The 24,439-nt window shown below is 44.9% G+C and overlaps 1 protein-coding gene across 1 annotated transcript in view; it reads left to right on the plus strand.

The window, feature by feature from the left end:
- Positions 1-22,658, plus strand: part of LOC134359444 (ankyrin repeat and SOCS box protein 13-like) — a 44,696-nt gene extending 22,038 nt beyond the window's left edge. Inside the window, exons 3-6 of the mRNA XM_063072685.1 lie at positions 7,789-7,939; positions 9,400-9,534; positions 16,437-16,628; positions 18,824-22,658. Of these exons, the coding sequence (XP_062928755.1) occupies positions 7,789-7,939; positions 9,400-9,534; positions 16,437-16,628; positions 18,824-18,951 (606 nt within the window). The 3' untranslated portion in view covers positions 18,952-22,658. The remainder of the gene's footprint in view (positions 1-7,788; positions 7,940-9,399; positions 9,535-16,436; positions 16,629-18,823) is intronic.
- The last annotated feature ends 1,781 nt before the right edge of the window (positions 22,659-24,439 follow it).

Here is a 24,439-nt window from a genome sequence, read left to right on the forward strand (position 1 = left end):
TGGAGTTTGTTAGGTGTGTTCAGGAAGGTTTCATGACACAATATATAGATAAGCCTACAAGAGGAGAGGCTGTACTTGATCTGGTATTGGGAAATGAACCTGGTCAGGTGTCAGATCTCTCAGTGGGAGAGCATTTTGGAGATAGTGATCACAATTCTAACTGCTTTACCATAGCATTGGAGAGGGATAGGAACAGACAAGTTAGGAAAGCGTTCAATTGGAGTAAGGGGAAATATGAGGCTATCAGGCAAGAACTTGGAAGCAAAAATTGGGAACAGATGTTCTCAGGCAAATGTACGGAAGAAATGTGGCAAATGCTCAGGGGATACTTGCGTGGAGTTCTGCATAGGTACATTCCAATGAGACAGGGAAAGGATGGTAAGGTACAGGAACTGTGGTGTACAAAGGCTGTTGTAAATCTAGTCAAGAAGAAGAGTTTATGAATGGTTCAAAAAACTAGATAATGATAAAGATCTAGAAGATTATAAGGCTAGCAGGAAAGAGCTTAAGAATGAAATTAGGAGAGCCAGAAGGGGCCATGAGAAGGCCTTGGCAGACAGGATTAAGGAAAACCCCAAGGCATTCTACAAGTACGTGAAGAGCAAGAGGATAAGACGTGATAGAATAGGACCAATCAAATGTGACAGTGGAAAAGTGTGTATGGAACCGGAGGCGATAACAGAAATACTTAATTAATACATTGCTTCAGTATTCACTACGGAAAAGGACCTTGGTGATTGTAGGGATGACTGACAGCAGACTGAAAAGCTTGAGCATGTAGATAGTTAGGAAGAGGATGAGCTGGAGCTTTTGGAAAGCATTAAGTTTGATAAGTCACCGGGACCAGACGAGACGTACTCCGGCTACTGTGGGAGGTGAGGGAGGAGATTGCTGGCGATGATCTTTGCTTCATCAATGGGAACGGGAGAGGTTCCGGAGGATTGGAGGGTTGTGGATGTTGTTCCATTATTCAAGAAAGGGAGTAGAGATAGCCCAGGAACTTATAGACCAGTGAGTCTTACTTCAGTGGTTGTTAAACTGATGGAGAAGATCCTGAGAGGCAGGATTTATAAACATTTGTGAAAGACAGGTTGTGCCTTACAAGCCTGATTGAATTTTTTGAGGATGTGGCTAAACACATTGATGAAGGTAGAACAGTAAATGTAGTGTATTGTATATGCATTTCAGCAAGGTGTTTGACAAGGTACCCCATGCAAGGCTTATTGAGAAAGTAAGGAGGCATGGGATCCAAGGGGACCTTGCTTTGTGGATCCAGAACTGGCTTGCCCACAGAAGGCAAAGAGTGGTTGTAGACAGATCATATTCTGCATGGAGGTCGGTGACCAGTGGTGTGCCTCAGGGATCTGTTCTGGGACCCCTACTCTTCGTGATTTTTATAAATGACTTGGATGAGGAAGTGGAGAGATGGGTTAGTAAATTTGCTGATGACACAAAGGTTGGGGGTGTTGTGGATAGTGTGGAGGGCTGTCAGAGGTTACAGCGGGACATTGATAGGATGCAAAACTGGGCTGAGAAATGGCAGATGGAGTTCAGTACAGATAAGTGTGAGGTGGTTCATTTTGGTAGGTCAAATATGGTGGCAGAATATAGTATTAATGGTAAGTCTCTTGGCAGTGTGGAGGATCAGAGGGATCTTGGGGTTCGAGTCCATAGGACACTCAAAGCAGCTGCACAGGTTGACTCTGTGGTTAAGAAGGCATATGGTGTATTGGCCTTCATCAATTGTGGAATTGAACTTGGGAGCTGAGAGGTAATGTTGCAGCTATATAGGACCCTGGTCAGACCCCACTTGGAGTATTGTGCTCAGTTCTGGTCGCCTCACTACAGGAAGGATGTGGAAGCCACAGAAAGGGTGCAGAGGAGATAGTCAGAGGCTTTTTCCCAGGGCTGAAATGGCTAGCACGAGAGAGCACAGTTCAAAGATGCTTGGAAGTAGATACAGAGAAGATTTTAAAAGTGAGTTTTTTATGCAGAGAATGGTGAGTGCGTGGAATGGGCTGCGGGCGATGGTGGTGGAGGTAGATACAATAGGGTCTTTTAAGAGACTCCTGGATAGGTACATAGAGCTCAGAAAAATAGAGGGCTATGGGTAACCCTGGGTAATTTCTAAGGTAAGGACTTGTTTGGCACAGCTTTGTTCTGTAGGTTTTCTATGTTTCTGTGTTTCTGGAACCTCCTTTCTGTTCCCCTAACTATCACCACAGCTCACCTCTTCTTCCCCCCGCCCCCTGAGTTGCAGACTTAGACTCAGTGCCAAAGACCTGACTGCTGTGACTTTTTTCTGCTAGGTCATCCTCTCCCAACAGTGTCCAAAGTGGTATACTTGTTGAGGTGGAAGGCCACAAGGTTACTCTGCACTGGCAGTTTAACCCCTTTCCCCTTCCTGAGTGGCACCCAGTTTCCTGTGCCCTGCACATTGGGTGTAACTACCTCTCTACATGTCCTATCTTTCACCCCTTCAGCCTCCCAAATGATCTGGAGTTCATTCAGTTCCAGCTCCAGCTGTTTAATGTGGTGTGTTAGAAGCTGCAGCTGGATGCGATTCTTGCAGGTGTAGTTGTCAGGGACACTGGAGGTCTTCCTGCCTTCCTACATCCCACAAGAGGGAGCATTCTTCTATCCTCCCTGGCATCTCTACTGTTCTAACTGAGCAAATATAAAAAGGGAAGAACAATAAACTGTGGGGTGAGGTGGGGAGGCTCTACCTACAGCCTTTTTGCCTTCTCCTGCTGACGCCTTGAAGAGTTAAAGCCTCAAAATCCCCACTCTTAACACTAACAACTCCAGCAATGGCCGCTCCACTTGCCCCTGCCCTACTTTAGCTTGTTCTTGCCAATCAATCCCAGATGCTCATTGGCCGCTGCTCAAAGCTCCAAACTGCCACGAGTCGCTGCCTTTTCCACTCAGTTGGTGAACCTGAGTGAACTATGTCTTCTCGGGCTTCCAATCCCTCCGAGTGGGTGCTGCTCAAAGCTTTGCTTCACCACACCCCCTGCCCAGGCCTACTTGCCATGAGTTTCTCTTATCTCCCTCTATTTTTCTTGCCCAAAATCTTAAATTGATGTTCCATTCTTTGAGCAGTGCTAATGGGTTCAGTTTAACACTATGAGGGGGGAATCTCATAGAAACATTCCATATGTTAAAAAGCCTGAACAGATTAGATATGGCAAAGTTATTTCCCATGGTAGGGGAGTCTAGGACAAGAGGGCAGGACTTCAGGATTGAAGGACGTCCATTTAGAACAGAAATGCGGAGAAATTACTTTAGTCAGAGGGTGGTAAATCTGTGGAATTTGTTACCACGAGCGGCTGTGGAGGCCAAGTCATTGGGTGCATTTAAGGCAGAGATAAGTAGGTGCTTGATTAGCCAAGGCATCAAAGGGTATGGGGAGAAGGCAGGGGAGTGGAGATGACTGGAAGAATTGGATCAGCCAATGATTATATGGTGGAGCAGACTTGATGGGCTGAATAGCCTACTTCTGCTCCTATATCTTATGGTCTAACACTATAGGGCTATTAAATCAAAAACTTCAAGCCATTTTAAAAGCTTCTTCCCCAAGGCAGTTAATCTGATGAACCATTCTAATTAGCCCTCCTCCACAGCCATCTATCAATTGTCACCATACTGCACCGTAGACACTTTAAACCACATTTCATGAACACGAGATTCTGCAGATGCCGGAAATCCAAAGCAACACACACAAAATTGCTGGAGGAGGTCAGGTAGCAGCCATGGAAATGAATTAACAGTCAAAGTTTTGGGCCGAGACCCATCTTCAGGACTGAGAATTTAGGGGGAAGATGCCAGAATAAAAAGGTGGGGGGAGGGGAAGGAGGCTAGCTGGAAGATGATAGGTGAAGCCATGTGGGTGGGAAAGGTCAAAAGCTGGAAGAGAAGAGAGTGAAGAAGAAGAAGAGAGAGGAGAGGAGAGTGAACCATAGGAGAAAGGGAAGGAGGGACCCAGGGTGAAATAATTGGCAGATGAGCAGAGATAAAAGGTCTGAGTGGGGAACAGAGGAAGTGGGAAGACAGCATCTCATAGTGCTGTTTATAATGTAAACACATGCTGGTATTTATGTATTTATGCACATTTTGTTCCATATCTGTACTTTAACATCCAACTTTATTTTTTATATGATCCTTTATTTTTTATAATTGTTGAGTGTTGTTGCATGTCACGCCCTGACCAACTCACCACAGCAAATTCCTAATGCATGTAAATGTATCTGGTGGATAAAGTTGATCCTTGATCCTTTCAACACACATCAAAGTTGCTGGTGAACGCAGCAGGCCAAGCAGCATCTATAGGAAGAGGCGCAGTCGACGTTTCAGGCCGAGACCCTTCGTCAGGACTAACTGAAGGAAGAGTGAGTAAGGGATTTGAAAGCTGGAGGGGGAGGGGGAGATGCAAAATGATAGGAGAAGACAGGAGGGGGAGGGATAGAGCCGAGAGCTGGACAGGTGATAGGCAAAAGGGGATACGAGAGGATCATGGGACAGGAGGTCCGGGAAGAAAGACGGGGGGGGGGTGACCCAGAGGATGGGCAAGAGGTATATTCAGAGGGACAGAGGGAGAAAAAGAAGAGTGAGAGAAAGAATGTGTGCATAAAAATGAGTAACAGATGGGGTACGAGGGGGAGGTGGGGCCTAGCGGAAGTTAGAGAAGTCAATGTTCATGCCATCAGGTTGGAGGCTACCCAGACGGAATATAAGGTGTTGTTCCTCCAACCTGAGTGTGGCTTCATCTTTACAGTAGAGGAGGCCGTGGATAGACATGTCAGAATGGGAATGGGATGTGGAATTAAAATGTGTGGCCACTGGGAGATCCTGCTTTCTCTGGCGGACAGAGCGTAGATGTTCAGCAAAGCGGTCTTGCCCATCCTCTGGGTCACCCCCCCCCCCCGTCTTTCTTCCCGGACCTCCTGTCCCATGATCCTCTCGTATCCCCTTTTGCCTATCACCTGTCCAGCTCTCGGCTCTATCCCTCCCCCTCCTGTCTTCTCCTATCATTTTGCATCTCCCCCTCCCCCTCCAGCTTTCAAATCCCTTACTCACTCTTCCTTCAGTTAGTCCTGACGAAGGGTCTCGGCCTGAAACGTCGACTGCGCCTCTTCCTATAGATGCTGCTTGGCCTGCTGCGTTCACCAGCAACTTTGATGTGTGTTGCTTGAATTTCCAGCATCTGCAGAATTCCTGTTGTTTCCTTGATCCTTTCTTTTATTTACCAATCTCAATACAGTGTGCTTTTTCAGACAACAACCAACTCGTGTTGATAATCAGTTTGCAATGACGCGTGGCGGGGTGGGGGGGGGAAGTAAAAATGTCCAAGACACAGGGGACAAGTTCTCCTGAGAGAATTCTTCTGACAAGCTCTCTGCTGTTCTTATCTGGAAAGTACCAAAGTCTCTTCCTCACATCAGGGAATTATTGTAGAACTTCTGTGTGAAGTCTTGCCCAAATAATCCCAGTGCTAACAGTGTGGGACTCTCACGAGTCAAAACTGTTTCTTGTCATTCTTCAGTGCACTAGTGTAAAGGAGAATGAAATGATTGTTTCTCTGGATCCAGTGCAGCATAAAAAAAACAGAATAAGCATCAACAGAACAATAAAGAAAAACAAAAAATACTGAATAAATATAACAGTAATCCTGTAAAACACAAAGTACGAGCAACGATAATGTACGTAGACTGATAGTCTGTGAATAAAATGACACTAGGTGATGTGTATATCGTGGTGGTGGGGTTGGTGTAGTGGGCTAATGGGTGGAGGTGTTGATCAGCCTGACGGCTCTGGGGAAGTGACTGTTTTTGAGTCTCGTGATCCTAGTGCGGATGCTACTTAGCCACTTCCCGAATTGAAGTGGGACAAACAGTCCATGATCAGGATGGGTGGGATCTTTCATGATATTGCTGGCCTTTCTGTATACATGTCCTTGGTGATGGGTAGGCTGCTGCCAGTGATATGTTGGGCAGCTTTAACTACTCCTGTAGAGCCCTCCTGTCCACTGCAGTGTAGTTTTGGTACCACACGGTGATACAGCATAGTACAACAGAGAGTCAGGCTGTATTCAACTCAGCCCAGCATTCAACGCTGTTATCCTGTCAGTGCTAATCAACAAGCTTTGAAACCTGGGCCTCTGTACCTTCCTCTGCAACTGGGTCCTTGACTTCCTCAGTGGGACACCACAGTCGATGCAGATCAGTGATGACATCTCCTTCTCGCTGACAATCAGCACAGGCTAAGCACCTCGAGGATGTGAGCTTAGCCCACAGCTCTGCTGTCTCTATGCTCAAGACTGTGTGGCTGGGCACAGCTTAAGCACCATCGATGCGTGCACTGATGACACAACTTCTGTGGGCCAAATCTCAGATGGTGACGAGGAAGCATACAAGAGTGGTATAGATCGGCTGGTTGAGTGGTGTCACAACAGCAACCTTGCACTCAACATCAGCAAGATCAAGAGACTGAGTGTGGACTTCAAGGACAATTTAGGAGAACATACTGGTCCTCATTGAGGGGCCAGCAGTGAAAAGGGTGAGCAGTTTCAAGTTCTTGGATGTCAACACCTCAGAGTATCTATCCTGCGTCCAGCATATTGATGCAGTTATGAAGAAGTCATACCAGCAACTATATTTTGTTGGAATTTAAGGAGATTTGGTATGTCACCAAAGATTATCTAGCAGACTCCTACAGATGTACCATAGAGAGCACTGTGACTGGTTGCATCACTTTCTGGTATGAAAGGACCACCTCATAGGATCAAAAAAACTGCAGAGAGTTGTAAACTTGGCCAACTCCTTCATGGGCACTAGCCTCCCCACCATTGAGAACATCTTCAAAAAGCGACCTCTCAAGAAGGTGGCATGCTTCACGTAGGGCCCTCACTATCCAGGATATGCCCTCTTCTCATTACTACCGTTAGGGAGGATGTACAGGAGCCTAAAGACACACGCACCTAATGTTTTAGAAACAGCTTCTTCATCTCCACCATCACCTCCCGAATGGTCCACGAACACTACCTGACTATTTTGCCCAATTTGTTTATTTTTTAATATATTCTCATTGTAACTTGCAGTAATTTTTATTATTGCACTGTACTGCTGCCGCAAAACGACAGATTTCACGACACACTGTACGTCAATGATGATGAAGCTCTGATTCTGTGTTCAAGCTTCCAGGGTGGCACTGCAATGAGTTTGCTTAGTGGGAAACTGGGTCAACAGTGACATCTAGAGGTCAGTGGGAAAAGTGGGATGCTTTGTGTAACGTACAAAATGCTGGAGAAACTCAGTCAGGCAGCGTTTATAAATGGGAATAAATAGTCGACATTTCAGGCTGAGAGCCTTCAGAGGGCGCGGCCCAAAATGTGAACTATTTTGCTCCCTCCTTTGTTGCTGCCTGACGTACTGATTTTCTCCAGCATTTTGTGCATGTTGCACAAGTTTTACCTTGTACCTTTCATCGTATTAAAAGAAACATATTGCCTAATTATTGCTGAATTTAACTTTGTTGAGTTTCTTAAGCCATTAAGTTGCTGAATACACGCAACCAAAGCAGATCTTAGCCATATCAATATCTGTTCAATATTCTGAAGATTTATCTCGTACTAGTTAAGCTACTTAAGTGTTTTTTTCTCTTTCTGGATTGTCGGTGGGGGTCAAAGATGAGCACAATGTCTGAAGGAGTTTTGTTATGCTGTTTGTGATTGAAACATAATTCTATCTTAAAATAACAAACTTATTCATGTCTTTAAAATCTGCCTCTCAGATCGAAGCCAGAAACATTGATGGGAGTACTCCACTTTGTGATGCCTGTGCTGGTGGTAACACTGAATGTGTCAAGATGCTGTTGACCTACGGAGCAAATGTAAATCCACTTAATTTCACCGCATCACCATTGCATGAGGCCTGTATGATTGGTAAGCTGCAAGTCCTTACAGTAATTAAAGACTGTACCTTGTATCTGGGATAAATAGGATTCTTCGTGGAGGTATCTCTCAAGAGGAGACAACAACAAGAGAATATGCTTCAAAACCATGAGTATAGCTCAGTAATTCTTCTGCTTTGACCTGTTCCTGGTAAACAAGAAAACCGGGGAACTTCCATTATTCTTTATAAATATTAGCTTTATTTGTCACATGTACAAATAAAGTGAGATGTGTCATTTAGATCAAATCAAATCAGCGAGGATTGTGCAGGGCATTCCGCGAGTGTCGCTGTGATTCTGCCACCGACAACTCACAACCTAACTGTACATCTTCAGAATGAGGGAGGAAACCCACGCTGTCACGGGGAGAACGTACAAGCTCCTTACAGGCAGTGGCGGGAATTGAACCCAGGTCGCTGGCGCTGTAATAGCGTTACGCTAACCGCTACGGCTTCCATGCTGCCCCTAACAATTTGACAACCTCTTCCTTAGTTTATTATTGTCATGTGTACCGAGATACGTGGGGCAGCACAGTAGTGTGGCAACTAGCACAACGCCTTACAGCACCAGTGAGCGGGGTTCAATTCCCACTGCTGTGTGTGAGGAGTTATTACTTTCTCCCCTTGTCCATGTGGGTTTCCTCCAAGTGCTCCAGTTTCCTCCCACGTTACAAAGAAGTACAGTTAGGGTTAGTAAGTTGTGGTTGTGCTACGTTGGTGCCAGAAGTATAGCAGCACCTTTGTGGGCTGCCGCAATCCTCAGACTGTGTTGGCCGTTGACACAAACAACACAATTCACTGTATGTTTCCAAGTTTTGATGTGCGTGTGATAAATAAATCTAATCTTTATCTTAATACAGTGAAAAACCTTTCTTTGCAGGTCATCCTGACATTATTCCATAGGTAAGAACATCGAGGTAATACGAAAGGAGAAAACAGATGCGGAATATAGTGTTATAGTTACAAAGGATGAGCAGTGCAAGTAGACAAAATGCAAGGGTCACAACAAGGCAGATTGAAATATCATGAGCTCATCTTTAGCATATTAGAGGTCTGTTCAAGAACCTGATATCACTGGGACGAAGTTGTCCTTGAGCAAGGTTCGTTTTCCATCTTTTTGTCGACGGGAGGGTGGAGAAGAGGGAAATGACTGGGAGAGTGGGGTCCCTGATTGCGTTGGCTACTTTTCCAAGGCAGGATGAGTTGTTGACCGTAAAAAAAAACCATATATGTAAAGACCATCTGACATGGGAGCAGAATTAACCAGTTCGTAGGTTAATTGGTCACATGGGTGTAAGTGGGCAGCCCTGAACTCGTGGGCCGCTGTGACTGTGCTGTGTCTCTGAATTTAAAAAGTGAAGTGCAATGCTCTATTCCAAAGGGCTGAGGAAGGGCGAAGCAGGACGAGAGCATGTTGATGGTTTTGTTCTAACTGTGCTTTCCTCTGTTTCAGGTAGTGCAGAATGTATGAGGCTGCTCATTGACGTAGGTGCAAACCTAGAGGCTTATGACTGCCACTTTGGAACCCCATTACATGTGGCTTGCGCTGTGCCACACATTGATTGTGCAAAGCTTTTGCTTAATGCAGGTGAGTTTCTGTCAATGTAACGTGCTCTTGTTGGCCTGCTCAGAACTTTCGCTTTCTTGTGAACCTCCAGTGCCAACCTGACATCTGGTGCATTGAGTGATGCACTGGAGGAGCTGTGCACCATAACCAACAGTCACGAGACAGCAGACCTTGATGCCTTGTCTATCGGCGTGTGGCACTTTCACAAGCTACCACCAGCATGTCACCGGTGCAACCAGAGGAGCCAGCACACTCAATCTCTGTTACAGCACCATCAAGAGTGTTTCTGTAATTGTACTCTTGGAATCTAGGCAGGGACTAAGGACCAGCGTGTGGATGGTGAAGGTCTGATCAAGGGAGGCAGAGGAGCGTTTACAGGACTGCTTTCAATCAGTGGACTGCAGCATACTCAGGAATTCATCTCCGAATCTGAATGAATATGCCACAACTGTCACCAACTTCATCTGGACCTGCATAGATGAGTGTGTACCTTCGAGACACCCTAGATGAACCAGGAGATCCACGGTTTGCTGAGGGCTGGATATGTGGCATTCAAGACTAGCAATCCAGCATCCTACAAAAAGTCCAGGTACATCTTATGGAAGCCCATCATGAGAGTGGTGAAGGCGATTCCATGTGAAGTTAGAGACACAACTGGAAGGACAGCAGTTGTGGCAGGACTTTCGGGCCACTTGTTCCTATACGGTGAAGACTAATGGCATAAGTGGTCGTCATGCTTCACTCTTGGGTGAGTTCAGTGCCTTTGAGGGAGGCTGTGAATGGGACAATAAAACTACAACTGTGCAAATCCCCACAGCATTCGGCAACCCAGTGACTTCTGTTTCAGAGGCCAAAGTTAGAACATCCTGTGTCATCTGGCAGAGAACTGAAAGCCTGTGCCAGCCAAAAGATTGGAGTGTTCAAGGACATCTTCACCCTCTCACTTCTGCAGTCAGAGGTTCCCACCTACTTCGAAAGGACATCCATCATGCCAGTGCCCAAGTAGAGCAGGGTGAGATGCCTCAACCACTATCACATTCATATCTACTGTGATGAAGTGCTTTGAGAGGTTGGTCATGGCTAGAGTTAACTCCTGCCTAGACAAGGACCTGGACTTGGACCTGCTGCAATTTGCCTACCATCACAACAGGTCTACAGCAGACTCAATCATACTGGCTCTCCACTTGGCTTTGGATCACCCAGATATCAGCAATACTGTTTGTCGATGACTACTCAGTCTTCAGCACTATCATCCCTCAGTACTAATAAACAAACTTCAAAACCTGGGCCTCTGTTCCTCCCTCTGCAATTAGATCCCTGACTTCCATATCAGGAGACTGCCATCAGTGCAGATCAGTAATAACATATCCTCCTCACTGACAATCACCTCAAAGATGTGTGCTTAGCCCACTGTTCTGCTCTCTCTGTGCTCATGACTGTGTGAGCAGGCACAGCTCAAACACCGTATATAAACCCGCTGATGGTCACTGTGGTTGGCAGAATTTCAGAAGGCAATGAGGGCGCCTACAGGATTGAGCTGATCAGCTGATCAAGTGGCAACAACAGCCTCACGCTCAATGTCAGCACAACCAAGGACTTCGGGGAGGGGAGGTCGGGAGAGAACACACCAGTCCTCACTGAGAGGTCAGTGTTGGAAAAGGCGAGCGGCTTCGAGTTCCCGCATGGCAACATCACTGAGGACCTTCCTTGGGCCCGACACATTGATGCATTCGTGAAGGAGGAGTTTGAGGAGGTTTGCTATGTCACCAAAGACTATAAAAAAATTTCTACAGATATAAGGTGGTGAACCTTCTGACAGGTTGCGTCACAGCCTGGTGTCGAGGCTTCAATGCACAGAGTGGCAAGAGGCTGCAGCGGGATGCAGACTCGGCTACCTCCATCATGGGTGCAAGCACCCCATCCACCACCCACCATTGAGGACATTTGCAAAAGGCAAAGCCTAAAGAAGGTGGCATCCCTCACCGTCAGAGACATGCTGTCTTTGCATTACTACCACGCGGGAGGAGGCACGGGAACCGTCAGGTTTCTGGATGGACCCTGAATGCTACCTCATAATTTACCTCATTATTTAATTTTGTGACTTAGTGTTTCTCTTGGTGCCACAAAACAAATTTCATGACATATGTCAGAGGGAATAAACCTGATTCTGATCCAGGGATCCATTCCCTCTCACACCTGGTATTGTGCAGTCTTTTGTTAGTGTATCCTAGAGCAGACTCTGTTCAGAAAGTGGACTTGCCATATTCTGAAGCAGCAAGCTGAATTAACCATAAACTTAGAACCTTCCATTGCTACGCAATTCCCTTCAATCTGCCACTCCATCCTCCAAAGCTCCCCGATGAACCTATTTACTTCCTCTTTGTGTTGACCCTCCTTGCTATTCTACATTCAGTAGCCACTTTGTTTGGTTCTCCCTGTACACCAGCTCGTTAATGCAAATATTTAATCAGCCAGTCAGGTGGCAGCAATGCAATGCATGCAGACATGGTCAAGAGGTTCCGTTGTTGTTCAGGCCAAACATCAGAATGGAGAAGAAATGTGATCCAAGTGATTTTGATCGTGGAATATTGTTGGTGCCAGGGAGGGTCGTATCAGAAACTGCTGGGATCTTCACACAAACATTTTCTAAAGTTTACAGCGAATGAGATGAAAAGCAAACAAAAAATCCAGTGAGTAGCAGTTCTGTGTTAATAAGAGAGATCAGAGGAGAATGACCAGACTGGTTCAAGGTCATAAGACATAGGAGCAGAATTAGACTATTTTGCCCTTTGAGTCTGCCCCACCATTCCAACATGGCTGATTTATTATCCGTCTCAAACCCATTCTCCTCATAACCTTTGACTCCCTGATTAACCAAGAACCTATAAACCTGAGCCTTAAGTATACCCAATGACTTAGCCTGCACAGCATCTGTAGCAATGAATTCCACAGATTCACCACCCTCTGACGAAAGAAAATTTTTCTCAGCTCAGGTCCTAGACACTTTCACTATTATGAGATACCCTCTCCACATCCACTTTATCCAGATCTTAGGTTTCAATGAGATTCCCCTCCTCATTCCTATTAACTCCAATGTGTACAGGCCCAGAACCATCAAACACTCTTCATATGTTAACCCTTTCGTTCCTGAGGTCAATCTCGTGAACCTCCTCTGGACCTTCTCCAATGCCAGCACATCTTTTCCAAGATAAAGGGCCCAAATCTGCTCCGTGTGCAATCTGAACAATGCCTTATAAAGCCTCAGCATTACATCCTTGCTTTTGTATTCTAGTCCTCCCAATTTGCCAGAGACTCAATTTGCAAGTTAACCTTCAGGGAATTCTGTTTGAGGGCTCCCAGGTCCATTTGCACCTCAGATTTCTAAATTTTCTACCTGTTTAGAAAATAGTCTATGCCTTTATTCCTTCTACCAAAGTGCATGACCATAAGATATAGGAGAAGAAGTAGGCCATTTGGCCCATCAAGTCTGCTCTGCCATTTCATCATGGCTGATCCATTTTCCATCTGAGCCCCAATATCCTGCCTTCTCCCCATATCCCTTCATGCCCTGACTAAAGAAGAATCTACCAGCCTCTGACTTAAATATACATAAAGACTTGGCCTCCACAACTGCCTGTGGCAACAAATTCCACAGATTAACTACTCGCTGCCTAAAGAAGTTCCTCCTCATCTCCATCCTAAAAGGATACCCCTCAATTCTGAGGCTGTATCCTCTGGTCTTAGACTCCACCACCATAGGAAACATCCTTTCCACATCCACTCTATCGAGGCCTTTCAACATTCGATAGGTTTTAATTAGGTCAACCCTCATTCTTGGGAATTCTAGTGAATACAGGCCTCAGGCTATCAAATGTTCCTCATATGACAAGCCTTTCAATCGTGGAATCATTTTCATGAACCACCTTTGAACCCTCTCCAATGTCAGCACATTCTTTCTTAGATAAGGGGCATAAGCTGCTTACAATACTCCAAGTGAGGCCTTGCTAGTTCTTTAGAAAGCTTCAACATTACATCTTTGCTTTAATATTTCAGTCCTCTCGAAATAAATGCTAACATTGCATTTGGCTTCCTCACCACAGACTCAACCTGCAATTTTAGGGAATCCTATATGAGGACTCCCAAGTCCCTTTGCACCTCAGATTTCTGAACTTCCTCTCCATTTAGGACACACTTCCAAACACTTCCCTACACTGTATCCATCTGCCACTTCTTTACCTATTCCCCCAATCTGTCTAAGTCCTGCAGATACCCTGCCTCCTTAACACTACCTGCCTCTCCACCTATCTTTGTATCATCCGCAAACTTGACCACAAAGCCATCAATTTCGTCATCCAAATCATTGATATACAATGTGAAAAGATGCGGCCCCAGCACCGACCCCTACGGCATACCACTAGTCACCGGCAATCAACCAGAAAAGCCCCCTTTTATTCGCACTTCTTGCCTTCTGCCAGTCAGCCAATCTTCTACCCATGCCAGTAAATTTTCCCATAATACCATGGGCTTTTTTCTTGTTAAGCAGCCTCATGTGCAGTACCTTGTCAAAGGCCTTCTGAAAATCCAAATAAACAACATCCACTGACTCTCCTCTATCTACCCTGCCTGTTATTTCCTCAAAGAGTTCCAACAGATTTGTCAGGCAAGATTTCCTCTTTAGAAAAACATGCTGACTTTGGCCTATTCTGTCATGTGCCTCCAAGTACCCAGAAACCTCATCCTTAATATGACTCCAACATATTTCCAACCACTGAAGTCAGGATAACTAGCCTATTTTTTGCTATCCTTTAGCCTATCCTTTCTTCTGCCTGCCTTCCTTCTTAAAGAGTAGAGTAACATTTGCAATTTTCCAGTCCTCAGGAACCATTCCAGAATCTAATGATTCATGTAAGACCATTACTAATGCCTCCACAATCTCTTCAGCTACCTCTTTCTGAAGCCTGGAGTGTAGTCCAGGTAACTTATGTATCTTCAGGCTTTTCAGCTTCTCAAGCACCTTCTTAGTAATGGCAACAACACTCACTTCTGCCCCACTGACTCTCTTGCATTCTGCTAGTGTCTTCCACAGTGAAGACTGATGTAATATACTTACGATGTTCCTCTTTGTCCCCCATTACTTCCTCTTGGGCGTCATTTTCCAGCGGTCCAATATCCACTCTCACCTCTCCTTTACTCTTTATATATCTAAAACAACGTTTGTATCCTCTTTTATATTATTGTAGCTTACTTTCATATTTCATCTTTCTTTATGGCTTTTCTTGTTGCCTTTTGTGGTGCTTCCCAGTCCTCTACCTTCTCACTAATTTGTGCTACATTATATGCCCTTACTTTTGCTTTTATGGTGACTTTGACTTCCCTGGTCAATCAGGGTTGCCTCGTCCTCCCTTCAGAATACTTCTTCTTTGGGATGTATCTTCCCTGCGCCATCCGAATTTCCCCCGTCATTGCTGATCTGCCGTCATCCCTGCTAGTGATCCCTTCCAATCAACTTAAGCCAGCTCCTCGTTCTTGTCTCTTTACTCCACTGTAATACTGAAATATTCCATTTTATCTTCTCCTTCTCAAACTGCAGAGTGAATTCTGTCGTATTATGATCACTGCCTCCTAAGGGTTCCTTTACCTTTAGCTTTCTAATCAAATCTGGGTCATTACATAACATGTCCCAGGGCTAAAATGGCTAACACAAGAGGGCACAGTTTTAAGGTGCTTGCTTGGAAGTAGGTACAGAGGAGATGTCAGGGGTAAGTATTTTACTCAAAGAGTGGTGAGTGCGTGGAATGGGCTGTCGGCAACGGTGGTGATGGCGGATATGATAAGGTCTTTTAAGAGACTCTTGGATAGGTCCACGGAGCTTAGAAAACTAGAGGCTATGGGTAACCCTAGGTAATTTTTAAAGTAAGTACATGTTCGGGATAGCATCGTGGGTCGAAGGGCCTGTGTTGTGCTGTAGGTTTTCTGTGTTTCGATGTTTCTATCCATTCTGAATTTCCGTCCCCCGAGTGGGCTCAACCACAAGTTGCTGTAAAAATCCATCTCCTAGTCATTTTACAAATTCATTCTTTCAGGGTCCAGCACCATGCAATCTACCTGAATATTGCCATTTCTTGCCTTTTCTATCTCCTGTTCCAATCTGTAGCCCACATCCTGGCTACTGTTTGAAGTCTGTATGTAACTCCTATCAGTGTTCTTTTATCCTTGCAGATTCCTAATTCTACCCACAAAGATTCTACATCTTTGATCCTATGTCACCTCTTTCCAAGGATTTGATTTCATTTTTTCACTAACAGAGCCACACCACCCCCTCTGCCTACCTGCCTGTTCTTTCAATACAACGTGTATCCTTGGATGGTAAGCTCCCAACTGTGATCTTCTTTTAGCCACGACTCAGAGCTGCCCACAACATCAGACCTGCCAATCTCTAACTCAGCTACGAAATCATCTACCTAATTGTGTATACTAAGTGCATTCCATTATAAAACCTTTACTCCTGTACTCATCACCCTTTTTGATTTTGGCCCCCTGTTACACTTTACTTGATCCCACTGATTGCAATTTTGCCCTATCATCTACCTGACCTTTCTCACAGCCTCACTACACACTACATCTAGTTGTATACCAATTGCTATCAAGCTGACAGAAAGGTGACAGTGACTCAAACAACCACATGTTACAACAGTGGTGTGCAGAAGAACATCCTGAATGCACAACACATCGAATCTTGAAGTGGATGAACTACGGCAGCCAAAGACCACGAATATACACTCGGCGGTCACTTTATTAGGTGCAGGAGATACCTAATAAAGTGGCCAGTGAGTGTAATCTGATTTTGAAAAATGTGGTAGGTGTGATGCAAGTGCAGTTTTGGTCATCTGTTTTTGTTCTTGTGTATGTTATGTGATCTCCAGGGGCAAATGTGAATGGTGCTAAACTCCATGAAACTGCTCTTCATCTTGCTGCCAAGATAAAGAATGCGGAGTTGATTAAAATGCTCATCGACTATGGAGCCAATGTATATGCACAAGACAATCGAGGGCGGATACCTTTGGAGTACACTTATTCCGGATCCCCATCAGCAGAGTGCCTCAAGTATTACCAGAGTAAGAAACTTTATCAACAAGTACTCAAACAGCACAGATTAAAATAATGGTGCACTGTTAATCCCTCACATCACTACACAAATGGGTCATGCAGATCTAGAAAGCTACTTGTTCCATCTATGTATGGCTGGTCTCAGTTTAGGGGTGGAAATAGGAAGCCTCCAAGATGCTGCAAAGGCTCGGCTTGTTTTAGATGTAGCACCAAGATTGTTCCTGATCTGGTTAATATTAAGACTATTGTCAGGGTGAGAAAAGGGTCAGGACTGTAGGAAGTGAGATCGGTTTTCCCATTGTGTCAGTGGTGCAAAATAGTTTTTCATTCATTTATCGAAAGCGCTGAGAGTTTGGAAAGATTAAGTTGGAAGTGCAGCTGAGGACAGCGCTGAAGTTCAGTTGAAGCATGTCTTCAATACATGTGCAAAGTTCGATGCAATGTTTTTATCTTTAGTTGTGAAGGGTCAGCATGTGTATAAGAAAGAGGCCAAGGAAAGATGCCACCACAGTGAGTTTAGGAAGGGCGGAGGTTGGGGGAATATACTCTGCTGTACTGTTCTGTGTTCTATGTTCTGATCCCTAATGCAAAGCAAGTCAATATAGTTATTAGAAAAGTCCTATTCAGATCAAGTTTGTCTGCTCTCTTGGGATGTTTCAAAGACTCCAAGAGTGAAAGATTCTCCCCCCCCCGCCCCCAATTTTTAATTAGTTTATAACTCATCAGAAGAGAGTTCCAATGCACAAAATGCTGGAGGAATTCAGCAGGTCAGGCAGCATCTGTGGAGAGAAATAAGTATTTCAGGCCAAGATCCTTCATCACGATTAACCTGAGGAGAAAGTTCCAGATGGTTTGAGTCATGGTCTAGGATTCATCCTTGGTCTCATGCACAAATATATATAGACACAGACACACACACACAAATGATTTTTTAATTTTTTCACTGACTCTTACCCCTTTATGCCATTTTTTATTGATGTGTTTGACTCTGCCACTCCATAAGTGATTTACAGAAATAGTGTGTTTAACCACTTACTTTGAGCAGTTGTGAAAACATTGAAAGTGGGTGGGGTGTTGGCAGGAAGGAAAAGGCAGTTTAACTGGGCTCTGTGTTTTCCAAATGCGATTCTTCCAGGATTTGTTACTGGCAACACTTGGCTGCCCACTACTACCTCCCACAGTACCACACCCAGCCCTGATTCTCATTACAAGAATAAAACGTAAATCCACAGCACATTGATTTAAAAAGAATTGTCCCTGTTCATTGCCAAATCTCCTCAAACTCCTAATGAAGTAGAGCCGCTGGTATGCCCTCTTTATGATTGCATCAGTATATTAGGCCAGGATAGATCCTCTGAGGTGTTGATGCCCAGGAACTTGAAGCTGCTCACTCTTTCCACTGCTGGCACCTGGTGTGTGTTCTCCCAACTTCCTCCTCCTGAAGTCTGCTCTCAGTTCTGTAGTCTGGCTCGTGTTAAGTGCGAATTGAATGTGAAGTCTGGGATGCTGTCCTTCGCTCTCTGTGATTGAACCCAGCAATGAATCACTCTCAGTGCAGAGAGTTCCAGGATTCTGGAATTGTGTGAACCCTGGTGGGCTCTGTTTCTACATATCAGAATCAGATTTATTATCATAAACAGAAGAGATTCTGCAGATGGTGGAAATCCAGAGCAACAGATGCAAAATGCTGGAGGAACTCAACAAGTCAAGCAGCATCTATGGAAAGGAACAAACAGTCAACATTTTGGGCTGAGATGCTTCATCAGGACTGGAAAGGAAGCGGGAAGAAGCCAGAATGAGGAGTTTGGGAGAGGGGAAGGAGAACAAACTAGAAAGTGATAAGTGAAGCCCTTGGCAGAGGGGAAGAAACTATTCCTAAAACATTGAGTGTGTGTCTTCAGACTCCTGTACCTCCCTTATAGTAGTATGGGAAGAGGGCATGTCCTGGGTAGAGGGACTCCTTAATGATGGATGTCACTTTTTAGAGGCATTGCGTATCGACTTGGTTCAGGCTTAATAGTTCATTGGAAGTGAAATTTGGGGCATTTATAATGCTGGAGTGAGAGTGGTAACCATAATGAATGAATCAGAGAGATTGATTGAGCGTGGTGGGATATTGTGAAAGTGCATTCTAAAATATTGAAGTATTTTTGGATTGTACAGTGTTGGATCATTGTTATTAAAGGTTATGTTTTGACTCCAGGTACACCAATGAGCTTGGCACATCACTGCAGACTGACCCTGAGGAAGAGTCTTGGTCCTCGAAGGTTGCAAGATATCCACCAGCTAAACATTGCCCCAAGACTCATCGACTACCTTTGCTACAACTGAATACAAAATATTAAGACATCTCAAAAAAAAAATGGACAAACACTATTGAGAATTAAATGTCACTTCGGTACTTGCTTTGTTTGGAAAGACATTGAATGCTTGTGGAAGTATCCAAAGTTCTGGGCAAAGAATGAGACCATTTGGTCCATCCTGTTCGTGTCAGTTGTATGAAGGATCTCCCACTGAGCTGCTTACAGGATGCACTGAGCTGATTAGAGATCTCTTATCTCCTTCCAACACCACTTCACATCTGTCTCCACGTACCAGCACCTCAAGAGTTAAAATGTTATTACTGTTTTATGTTGCTGAGAGTTTTCCAGGCAGCAGAAGAAAGTATCTTAACCTCTGGCAGGTTAATATATTTAAATCTGGCATCTATAATTTAAGAATTTTAAAAACTTGTCACCATTGAAGTCTGTGTGCACTTTTTGCTCTCTTGACAGTATGGAGTCTGTCAAATAAACTGGGGCCTGGGAATGCTCACTGCAGACAATATATAAACAGAGTTTTCTTAAGTAATAGCAAAGCAAACAAAGTCTATTTAGGGAATCTATTTATAAAGAGTCTGATGCATTCTGAGTCTGTAACTTGCCCTGCTTAAGTACATAGTGATCCTTCTCTGGCAAATTACAGTGAGTGGTACTCCTAGGCACTCTGAAATGAATGTAGAACTGTACAGCAGAGTTACATGCTCTTCAAAGTCAAAGTAAATTAATTATCAAAGTACATATATATGTCACCTTATACTACCTTGAAATTCATTTCCTTGCAGGCATTTACAGGAAATATAAAGAAATACAATTGAAATCTATGAAAATACGTACTTAAAGACAAAAGAAGACAAATAGTGAAAATATTAAAAAATACGGAGAACATGAGTTGTAAAAGAGTCTTTGAAATTGAATCTGTAGGTCGTAGAATCAGTTTGGAGTTGTGAGTGAAGTTGACCACGCTGATGTTGTAGGGTAAAAACCGTTCCTGAATCTGGTGGTGTGGGACCTAAGGATTCTGTACCTCCTGCCTGATGGTAGTAGTGAGAAGAGAGCATGGCCTGGATGACAGTGGTCTTTGACGATGGATGCTGCTTTTCTTGTGGCAGCGCTCTCTGTAAATGTACTCAGTGGTGGGGAGGGATGTATTGGATTGGGTTGTAGCCGCCCACCTTATCTGTGTTAACCATGTATCCCATCTGCCTGCATGTGATCTCTGTCCCTCAGTTCTCCTGTCTGTTCATGTGTCTGAAAGTCTCTTAAGCGTTGCCATCGTATCTGCTTCCACCACCTCCCTTGCCAGTATGTTCCAGGCACCTACCACTCCTGTAAAAAGGTTTGCCTCGTATATCTCCTTTAACCTTCCCCCCCTTCCTTTAAGACTGTGTATGCCCGGTAGTATTTGACATTTCCACCCCGCGAGAAAGATTCTATCTACTCTGCCTATCCCTCTCACAATTTTGTAAACAAATATCAGGTTGCCCCTGAGTTTCCAGTGCTCCAGAGAAAACAATTCATGTTTTCCCAACCTTTCTAATCGAGGCAACACCCTGATGAACCTCCTCTGCACCCTCTTCAAAGTCTCCACATTCTTCCTGTAATGCAATCATCAGAACTGCTCCAAATGCAGCCAAGGCAAAGTTATACAACTACAACATGACCCAGCTTATATACTCAACTCCCTGACCACTGAAAGCAAGCTTGGTGTATGACTTCTCTACCAGCCTATCAAGGATCTCTGTGGAACACCACTGCTCACAAAGCTCCTGGGTGTTGACATCTCAGAAGACCAAGACCTATTCTGAACCCAGCATATTGATGCAATTATGAAGAGGGCACACCAGCAGCTATATTTCATTAGGAGTTTGAAGAGATTTGGTATGTCACCAAAGACCCTAGCAAGTTTTTGCAGATGTTCCGTGGAGAGCACTTGAACTGGTTGCATCACCATCTGGCACGGAGGGGCCACTGCACAGGATTGAAAAAATCTGCATAAGGATTTAAACTCAACCGGGTCCATCATGGACACTAACTTCCCCACCATTGAGAACATCATCAAAGGGCAATGCCACATAAAGGCAGCATCCGTCATTAAGGATCCCTACCATCCAGGATGTGTCCTTTTCTCACTGCTACCATTAGAGAAGAGGTACCGAAGCCTGAAGACACAGCTCAATGTTTTAAGAACAGCTTCTCCCCCTTCGTCATGATATTTCTGAATGCACAATGAACCCATGAACACTACCTCACTATTTTTGGTCTCTTTGTATTATTTAGTAATTTATGTTTAAGTTGTATTTATTTATTACAGGTAATAGTATATTATATGTATTGCACTGTACCGCTACCACAGAACAAATTTTGCGACATATATCAATGAAAATAAACTTGATACTGGTTCTAATTCAATCAGAATAATAACCCTCCATCACTTCCTTCTGTCTTCTATGGCCAAACCAATTTTGAATCCAGTCTACCAAGTCACACATTTGCCCTTTGAAAGTAAGGACAGTGTGTGACAAGAAGGGAAACATTTGAACAATGGTGATCTCACACCAGCTGAGGTGTTAAAATCTGAGAGGCTGGGAAATTTGATTAGAGCTGCTATGGTATTCCTTGTATAATTCCAAGCAGCTCCTTTTTGGGGAACTCTCTGCTGGAAGATGCTCACTTGAGGGCAGAAGAAACATTACAAAGACACACTAAAGGCCTCCCTAAAGTCATTTGACATAGACACGACCTCTTGGGAAACGCTGGCACAAAAACGCCCTACCTGGCGCGGCCTCACCCACAAGGGCTGTCAAGCTTACGAAGCAAAGCGCATTGCTGAAGCAGAATGTAAGCACGAGCTGCACAAGTCCAGAGCCACCAGCGCGACAACTGCAGTGCCCACACAGGTCTGCCCAACGTGTACCAGGATATTCCGTGCCCGAATTGGCCTGACCAGTCATCTTCGGACACACCGCATCCAGTCTCAAAGTGACTAATGGTGTCGAGGTCTTCATCGGCGACGATGGACGAACCACAATAATTCCCAAACCGGACCCTTTTTGTCCATAAGACATAGCAGCAGAATTAGGCCATTCGGCCCATCAAGACTGATTTAATTTCCCTCTCAACAACTCCTGCTATCTCTGAACAACCTTTCACACCCTTTCTAGTTAATTACCTATCAACCTCCACTTTAAATATTTTCACTGACTTGGCCTCCTCAGACTGGCAATACCTTCCACAGATTCCCCACACTCTGGTTAAAGAAATTCCTCCTCTGTTCTAAAGGGACATCCTTCTACTCTGAGGCTGTGCCCTTTGGTCTGAGACTCTCCCACTATTGGAAATGTCCTCTACATGTCCACTCTGATTAGGCCTTTCAATATTCAGTATGTAAGTTCCTTGCAAACAACCCTGGGTGCATCCTTCAGCAATGAAATGATAGTTTAATTGAAGTGATTAATAAATTAGTTGGGTAGCAGAAGATATCCAGGTTGGCGATGGAGTTGCACAAGCTGTAGTATCACTGCATGGATCTTAGAATGGTGTATTTGCTGCATGGATCTTAGAATGATCTACTTAGTAAGGTAGCAGAGTCTTGTATCCACAGCTGATTACTGGGATAGTGTTACAAAAGGAAGGAGATTAGATATGATGCAAGTCATCTTTGGGTTTTTTTGTTGAAATTGGAAGTGTTCAGGATGCCTGTTGACTGTGGCTAGCCAACTGGGGGAAATGGAAATGACCTTTGATTAGGCCACCTTTTCTAGGCCCTTCTCCGTGTGGAGCAAGCAGTGCTGTGTCTGTGGCCATTTATACAACAATACCATTAATAAAAATGCTAGAGACTGAGAGATGCCTTTCTGGCGTTGGCTTTATGGTCAGGAACTCCATTGCCTCCAAACTTGAAAAATTGCCAATGGGTCACTCAGACCGCATCATCTCCATGTGCCTCCCACTTTGAACCAAGCAGTATGCCACACTGTTCAGCATGTACGCCCCCACTCTTCAAGCGGATCCTGCAGAAAAGGACAAGTTTTACACTGATCTGTGCAACCTCGTACGGAACGCCCCTGCAGATGACAAGGTCTTCATCCCTGGTGACTTCAATGCCAAGAGTAGGCCAAGATTCAGAAGCCTGGAAAGGAGTACTTGGCAAACAAGCAAAATGCAAAAAATTGGAAAATGCAACGACAACAGGCGCCTTCTGTTAGAGTTTTGCGTAGAGCAGCAACTCACCATCACTAACACCATTTTCCAGCAGAAAGGCAGTCTGAAGACAACCTGGATGCATCCTCAGTCCAAGCATTGGCACCTCATAGACTACATCTTGGTGCATCACAGAGACCTTTGGGACATCTTACCCGAGTGATGCCCAGTGCAGAGTGTCATATGGACCATCGTCTTGTCCGCTGCAAACTCAGTCTCCATTTCAAACTTAAGACAGAGAGGAGGCATCCCAAGGAAGAAGTTTCAGGTTGTCAACCTCCAGTCAGCTGAAGTGAAAGCTGACTTTCAGACAAATCTTCAGTTGAGGCTTCAGGATCCCAGTTTCCCTACAGACTCCTCTTCGGAAGTGCTTTGGGAGAGAACATCGACCCAGACCATGAGAGGCCTGCGTCGAACATTTTCATGCCTTACAAGGGGCAGATTGGAAGTCTGTGTGGGGCGCCACTCCTCACACAGACACTAGAGCAATGTGTGGTTAAGTGCCTTGCTCAAGGACACAAGCACACTGCCACAGCTGAGGCTCGAACTAGCAACCTTCAGATCACTAGACAAATGCCTTAACCACTTGGCCACGTGCCCAACACGTGCTTTGGGAACACCTAAAAACATCATCCTGCAAACCTCTGAAGAAGTCCAAGGGTTTTCCACAAAGAAGAACAAGGACTGGTTCGATGAAAATAACCGGGAGATCCAAGAATTACTGGCAAAGAAGAGATCCGCCCACCAGGCACACCTTGCTCAGCTGTCTTGTCCTGATAAGAAAGCAGCCTTCCGCCTTGTATGCAGCAACCTCCAGCGCAAGTTTTGAGAGATTCAGAACGTGTGGTGGACCAACCTTGCAAAGAGAACTCAGCTTTGTGCAGAGACTGGTGACTACAGAGGGTTTTATGAAGCCCTGAGAGCAGTGTACGGCCCTTCGCACCAGGTCCAGAGTCCCTTGCGCAGTGCAGACGGTCAGGCGCTCTTCACAGACAAGGGGTCCATCCTGAACTGGCGGTCGGAACACTTCCAGACTCTCTTCAACGCCAACCGCATGGTCCAAGACTCAGCAATTCATCGCATCCCGCAACAGCCAGAGAAAACAGAACTGGACAAGATTCCAACCCTAGAAGAGACAGTCAAGGCCATAGAGCAGCTGGAAAGTGGCTAGGCAGTGGGAGTTGATGGAATCCCACTTGAGATTTGGAAGCATGGGGGCCCAACGTTACACACCAAACTCCACGAGTTCTTTGTCTGCTGCTGGGAACAAGGTAAACGACCACAGGACCTCCGTGTTG

Source organism: Mobula hypostoma, chromosome 20 (assembly GCF_963921235.1).
Source record: "Mobula hypostoma chromosome 20, sMobHyp1.1, whole genome shotgun sequence".
Taxonomy (NCBI): domain Eukaryota; kingdom Metazoa; phylum Chordata; class Chondrichthyes; order Myliobatiformes; family Myliobatidae; genus Mobula; species Mobula hypostoma.